At 41.5% G+C, this 7,472-nt stretch overlaps 1 protein-coding gene across 2 annotated transcripts in view; it reads left to right on the top strand.

Annotated features, from left to right (window-relative positions):
- The window catches only part of pain (transient receptor potential cation channel family member painless), a 49,315-nt gene extending 44,222 nt beyond the window's left edge, over nt 1-5,093 (top strand). For both annotated transcript variants that reach the window (XM_017615416.1, XM_017615426.1), the window contains exons 4-5: nt 513-2,492; nt 4,271-5,093. In XM_017615416.1, coding sequence (XP_017470905.1) covers nt 513-2,492; nt 4,271-4,843 — 2,553 coding nt within the window. In that variant the 3' untranslated portion in view covers nt 4,844-5,093. The remainder of the gene's footprint in view (nt 1-512; nt 2,493-4,270) is intronic.
- Nucleotides 5,094-7,472: the final 2,379 nt, after the last annotated feature.

The following is a 7,472-nucleotide window of genomic DNA, read 5'->3' as shown; positions in this document are numbered from 1 at the left end:
CCGTCTGTCCGTCTGTCCGTCTGTTTGTATGCAATCTAGTCTCACAGACGGACAGACGGACAGACGGACATGGATAAATCAACTCAGCTCGACGTTCTGATCATATAAGTATACATTTTAATGGGTCTATCTCTTTTTGTTCTGGTACTTACAAACATCGGACCAAAGTTATAATACCATTTCATGCTCATGAAAGGTATAAAAATAAAAGAAAATTAAAAAAAGAACTACGGATCTCTCAAATGGCATGCGATTGCTTTGGTCACTAGGTCATTGCGAGTGTTGGAGCAGCGTGAGCAAAATGGTAACACAAGTGCTTTCTGTCAAAAAAGCTTTTCTCCATGAGAGTTGGCAAAAGAGCTTGTAAGACTTTCGCGACAGATAAAAAAGAAAATCTTTTAAACCATATCGCCAAAATTGCCCTGTCAGTAGAGCAAAGAAGTGATATTTACAAATGTATACAAGAAGCTTTCGGTTCTAATTTCCCTACACGCTTTTCTTTTCAATTACAGCTAAATCAACACTGGAAGAAGTCAGCCATCAGTTTTGCCGCCGATTCTCGCGATCCGCAGATTATAAGCGCACTTCTGCGCAGCGCAGGCGTGGACGTTGATCGCACCTATGTAAAGCTAACGCCACTCAATTCACTAGCCAAAAATCTAACGGCCGACAATCAAAGCGATGTCAACGCTTGCATAAAACTCTTGCTCGACTATGGCGCTTCTCCGAACAAGCCCGATGATCGCGAAATGACACCGCTCAATTATGTCTTAAAGAATCGCAAAATCAATGCGGAGACGAAGCGGGAACTTGTACAACTTTTCACCTCTCTACAAGATCTAGACGTGGACAGCTTTCGTGACGGTGAAGTGCGCGAATTGCTGCGACGCAACTACCCTGAAGTGATTTTGCCACCACCACAAGCGAGCGGTGCCGACGTCAGCTTCGAAAAGCTAATTTCACATTTGCGCAACGGCGACGAAGAGAAGTTCGTGCAACAGTTGCAGTCCTACGAACGTCACATGTTGGAAAAAAACAATAACACTAATGAAGTGCAAGAGCAGAAGCTTCAACTATTTATGGAATCGGTCAAGCGGGGCACGCATGAAGCATTCGATACGCTGCTAAGACACGACGTCAATATTAATGGCGTCAAAGATGGCCAAACACCCATACAGCTGGCTGCCATTTGGGGTAACTGGCGCGCACTGAAAGCCTTACTGGCGCTCGAGGATCTAAAATTACGTCGCCAAGATCAGTTATTAATCACCACTATCGGCCACTTGGACGACGAACCCTTGCATGATTTCGTTAACTATCAAAAATGTTTCTATATTCTACTGAATTCAGAGCGCATCGATGTGAATGAATCTGACCCCAGTGGCTCCACACCGCTCCACTACGCTGTCAAGTATCGTAACCGCTTAGTTATACAAGAACTGTTGCGCCATGGCGCCTATATTGGTATGCGCAGCGCCTTTTCCGACCTGCCCATCGATGGCATGCACCCCGAAGTGCTAGAGGAACACTTCGACAGTTGCATTACCACTAACGGTCGCAAACCTGGCGACAATGACTTTGAAATACTAATTAATTTTAAGAATCTCATACCGCATCCCTCTTCCGGTCATGCACAGAAATTGCGCGCGCAAAACTTTCGCGAAGAGATGCCACCAATCGCTTTTATCGCGGAGTCCAAAGAGCACCGCCATCTACTTCAGCATCCACTCATCACCAGCTTCCTGTTCCTCAAGTGGCATCGTCTTTCGGTCATCTTCTACATCAACTTTCTACTCTACTTTTTCTTCGCTCTGAGTATAATAATACACACAATTCTTAAGTTTCGCGAGAGCGAGCACGAAGCAGTTACCGTACTGTTCGGTCTGTTCTCATGGATCGGCATCATTTACCTGCTGGTACGCGAGATAACACAATTTGTTCTGGCGCCTTTAAAATATTTCCGCTCCCCAACTAATTACATGGAAGTGGCGCTCATCATACTCTCCATAATGACTTGCACCGAGCCGAGTTATAATCGCGAGACGCAACGCGTAATCGCGGTGTTCACAATACTACTCGTGGCACTGGAACTTTGCTTGCTAGTTGGCTCTTTGCCTGTACTCTCCATATCTACTCACATGCTAATGTTGCGCGCCGTTTCGAAGAGCTTCATCAAGAGCTTCGCGCTCTACTCCATCTTTGTAATAACATTCAGCTTGTGCTTCTACATTCTATTCGGCAAGCCATCGGAGGGGAGTGAGGTGGACGCAGCGAATGGTACGGATGCCGCAAACTATGGTGGCGAGTTCAATAAGTTTGCCAACCCCTTCACAGCGGTCATCAAGACGATTGTGATGTTGACGGGAGAATTCGATGCTGGTGACATTGAGTTTGATTCACTCTACAGCTACTTGATCTTCTTAATGTTCGTGGTATTCATGTCGATCGTGCTTTTCAATTTGCTCAATGGTCTGGCTGTTAGTGACACACAGGTGAGTAAGTGGAGTCTGATAACCCGATATTTGAAGGTCATTCGTGTACGTTATTCTAAGGGTAGTGTCGTTGATTAGTACCGAAATCGATCATATATACGATACTGCTTACTCTGGCCCAACTACGGTCTGGATTGTTAGTAGGGCATCCCTCAATATTCCCGTGCGTACCCATAAGGCAGTGTCCGGTGATTACTCNACCTTGTAACCTATGCTTAGAAGGCTGATCCCGCGGTAGTCACCGGGCGGCGGGGTCACCTTTCTTGTGGATTGGGCAGAGCACACTTAAATTCCAGTCGTACTCCGACTACTAAACTAATAAAGCTCAGGATCACTTTACGACGACTTGTGGTCAAATTTTCCTGGTAGTATGGTACGAAATGTCCTTTTTTCCAAGAACCCATGCAACAGTCAAGGAGAATTTTGATACAACTGGTTGAGAATCCTCGTGAATTCGATAGAAACTTTGGACTCTATTCTGTTATATTTTAAAATTTTAAAAGCAGCTTGGCTGTCGGAATATATGGTGATAGTCCATTCTCGAGGGGTGGAAGTGTGAGCCGACAGTTGACCACAGTAAATCGCACTGTCCATTCATTCGTTTAACTTGGAATCATATGTCTACATATGTAGCTGGGTTTAGGTGTGTGGCAACTTCGCATTCGTTTCTCTTTCGTATTCTTATGGGGAATTTGTTGTCTGGCAACGCCACAGCCGGCCATAAATTCACCATAGAAATCCAGCGGTATAAGATTTAAGATTACTTCCAGATATTTTATCTGGTGGCTAGTGCTCGCGTGACAAGCATAGAAGGCGTCTTCAGTACCCGTTCCAACTTGGCTCTGGCCAAAATCTTGTGTGTCTTACTGCTGTGTGTGTACAGCTGTGTACATCGAGGGTACTGTATAAATATATGTATGTGGTTCTTTTCCCCATTCATTGAATATGTAAATGTTTTGTTTCCTCTTTGTTTCCTTTATTCCCAAGCGCGACATAAGGCATCTACTACGACTGTTCTTCTGCATGTTTCGCGCGGTCGACCGTGTCGATTCCATTACAAGGACTTCTTTGCATACTTCCAGATGTTAAAGGGCTCTGTGCTAGTATTTCTGAGATCATTTTAGGCCAAAAAGTACGGAGACTCATTCAAAGACACCTGTTTATGAAAACTTGCAGGCGCCTGGTTATTGCAGTAGTGAGTTTCCAGGTGAAACTGGCACAAAGCAGTACCCAGAACACATTAAACCTGAAAAGCCTAAAATTTTAAAAGATGGAACATGTCACCACAATACATGGCTAGCATACCTAGAACCTTGGTCTTATTAAAGTTGATCCTCATGCAGGCAGTCTTAGCTTATCTGTGTAGCGCATGGCCAATTTTAGACACCAAATTTAGATATACCAGGATACAGCGTAGTAGGCCTCATGCTAGCATCTAGCACCTACCCAAAATCACTTATTATTTTCCTCTTGTTCTACATTTTTGAAACCCTGAGTTCAATTAAGTAATTGGGTTTCATTTATTATATTCGTATTTATACAATCAACTCTCTTTAACCGACTTCAAAAATGGAGGAGGTTATCAATTCGTCGGAATACCAATTTTATTTTTTAATTTTTTTTTTAACTTTGGACCACGTTAACCTCAGAGATGAGAATTGAAGTCGATTTTGTTTTTTGCTTAAAAATTACTTGTTTAATTTTTATGATTTCTATTTTTGAACTATTTTCACTTTAGGCAAGTTTTAAAACATTTTTCCCTTGTTCTCTTCCCGCAGGCCATTAAAGCACAAGCCGAATTGAACGGTTCCATTTGCCGCACCATTCTACTCACACGCTACGAACAAGTTTTGACCGGACGCTCCGGACATGCAAGTTTTATCATTACACACGAACCCTTCCGCACCATATGTCGTCGTCTAATGAATCTCGATTCCAACTATATTGTAGGCCGTCAAATCGCTATACTGCCGAACGATAGTAATAAAGTTTTAGTTGGTACGTCCAGCGGTAATGAAGCTGTTGAATTGAAAACCGATTTGTCGCGAACAAATGGAGTGCGCAACTCCAAGACAACATTCCTGCCATTGAGCGAGGAAGATGGCAGTGATCACAACAAAAAGTTGCTTGATGCACCCGTCTCTTTCCTACCATGCTGCTGTGCCTGTATAACCGGCAAGTGCTCGGAAATGGATAGTCGCACAGTGAAGCTGGCAATCGCAGTGATCGAACGGAAGACAACAGTGCAACAGGACAAAATGCGCGGCGAGAATACGGAGAGGCGGTTGAGAAATATTGAAGAGCGATTGGCAGAGATGACGCAGCTGCTTCATAAATTAGCTGCGGAGTAATATAGAGGTCCAATCCAAAAGTGATGACCAGTTGAAGTTGTAACGTTAAAAGAAAATTAAATTTTGTTTACTATATGTATTGTGTTATTTTTGTAAAACATACATTTAAAGTGTCCTTAATGTAAGTTATTTAATTTTTTTTTTATCATTTAACACTTGCAATTTTACAATGCAATTAAAAAAGTGGCAAGCAACGTTTAATAAGTCTTCTAAATTTTTGTATTAAATGGCATTTAATAAAAGTATTTAAGTAAAATCCAAATCGGCTGAATTGTTTTTTAATATCTGTGCAAGCACTTCCGTCTGTAAGTATTTGCGCAACTTGTCCCTGCGCTCTTGTTGCTCGGATCTTTTATATTTGTTTATAAAAAACACTTTTCTACCAGAAAAATTAATATGGCCGTATCTGTAAGACCATTTTCGTCCATTCGTTTTTACACACTTTTCTTTTGTTCTGAGCCCGAAGAATTAGCTTTTTCACTTCAGTAGCCAATACAGCCGCTATGTATGTATATGTGGTATTTGACTAGTTATTTTGTTGCCTCTTAGGGTTCTATTGTCAAAGACGATGCAATTTCACGCTAATCTCGAAAGCGCTTTCGATTTTACTAAAACCTATCGTTGGACCGAATGCATAGATTTCCCTTTGATATAAGCAAATTAAGTAGGGTGCAAGGAAGCCGAACTCAATTTTTCCATACGATAAAGGTCTACTAGCTTTTGAGAATGAAGGCAGCTGGGATAAGTCAAGGGACTAGCTTCCTTCAAGCAAAATGTATGTATTTATCTGAGCCCAGCCTCACACTTCCTCGAATCTCCACTGATGGCTCCAAAACTGAATCTGGGTCAGGATATGGGGTCTTTATAGAAGTTAATGGGGATAAGTTTCACTTCTGTTGGGGAGTATGCTTCGGTCTTCCAGGCTGAGGTATTTGCAATCCTCAACGCCATGGACTACATGGTGGAAAATAGGAGGAGGGGAAGGAGTTTATGTGTCTCTAACTACTTCCAAATTAGTTAGGCAATACAAGTCTCGACTAAATTATGTTGGCAAACATACCCTGAGCCAAAAGTACAATGTCTTTTTCAACCAAGTTATGTTTTGGTTTTTCCATGGTAAGTATACCGATTGTAAGAAATGTAATTCATGTTTAACATTTGAAAAAAAAATTCGTATGTCTGGCTGTAGCTGAACGTATGGAGGTGCTTACTGTTATTTGTTTGCTTGGGTCAGAATCGAGTACGAATACCGTCAGCAGCAAACACATAATTTTTTCTGTTTCTGTTCTTTCATAATTTCGAAAAGCATCTGTGAAGTGCAGAACCAAATCAAACAACGAAGAAAATTAATTCAACTTCAACATTTGAGGATAAACTTACAAAGCGGCTGTGGCTGAGTGTGCACAGCTTCTCACCGCATCTTCCCGTCAGAGGCAACGTGCTAAAATGGTAATAAAAATGTTTGTTTTGTATCTCCGAATTATGAAAAAGGTCTGTGAAGTCCAGAACATAAGCGTGCTCAAACTAAAAAATCGCCAAACAAATGTTTCGTTAATGTAAACAAAATTGTGGTTAATATTACCAAATCGTTGTTGAAAATATCAACCAAGGCATTGTTAATATTAAACAAAAATCACGTGGATTCCTTTTCAAGTTTGAATTTGGTAATGTTAACCAATTTTTCGTTGATTTTTCTCTCAGTGTAATGAGCTGACTATTCTGGCTGCCAGGTCACTCGGGAGTACTTGGTAATGACCACGCATTTCTCGGTTCGCAACCAGTTAGGGCACTTCCCACTTCAGCCATCGAAGTCATCACCAGAAACCGGGTGAATACTTCGCGTAGCAATCACTGACGAGACGGGACTGCAGACAACTTGTTGGACTGCTAACTGATCATTTCACTTGCCACAAACACTTGGCTATGATAGGCGTACATGACAACTCCACTTTCCCATCCTGCCTTGAATAGGATGAGACGGTGGAACACTTTATGTGCTTTTAACCCGCCCTTTCAAGAATTAGATAAGCAACATTTGGCGGCGATGTGCTGAGAGACGAACACCTGAGCTCTTTGATACCAAACCTGCGAAGGTGTATTCGTAAATTGTGCAGATTTAAAACCGATTAATAGGGAGAGTAAAATGGACACATGTAGTCTGAAGTCTGAGTGCTTTTTTCTGCACTTCTATTCTGTGCGTGGTTCAAACAAAAAGAAAGCAGGGACCCTAAATAACAGTTAAATTTTTTCAACAGCTAAACTTGACCAGATACTTTTAAGTTGAAAATAAAAGTCCTTTCCTAATAATAAACAAACCGCTTATCCAAATTAAACAAGTTTGGTATCAACTGAAAGAGGACTAAAATAGCTTTAACACTGAAATATTTAAACGAGGAAAGCCAGCAGCAATCCACCTTGGGTCAGGTATATGCATTTCTTTTGTATTAAATTATAAAAAAAACAAGTAAGAGCAGCGCTGTCTTCGGCTATGCCGAAGGCTTCATACCTTTCATGAACATCTGCAAATTTTACTTTGACAGATTACTGCTTTTGAATACATCTGCATACATCGATAGAGGAGTTACATACTTATATAAAAAATCGCATCTAAACAATCAGAGGTATGGAA

The sequence above is a fragment of the Rhagoletis zephyria genome, unplaced genomic scaffold (genome assembly GCF_001687245.7).
Source record: "Rhagoletis zephyria isolate East Lansing unplaced genomic scaffold, Rhagoletis_zephyria_1.1 Rzeph_scaffold_00022, whole genome shotgun sequence".
Classification (NCBI taxonomy): Eukaryota; Metazoa; Arthropoda; class Insecta; order Diptera; family Tephritidae; genus Rhagoletis; species Rhagoletis zephyria.
The sequence above is the reverse complement of the archived record's forward strand: the minus strand, read 5'-3'. Positions and strand labels throughout refer to the sequence as shown.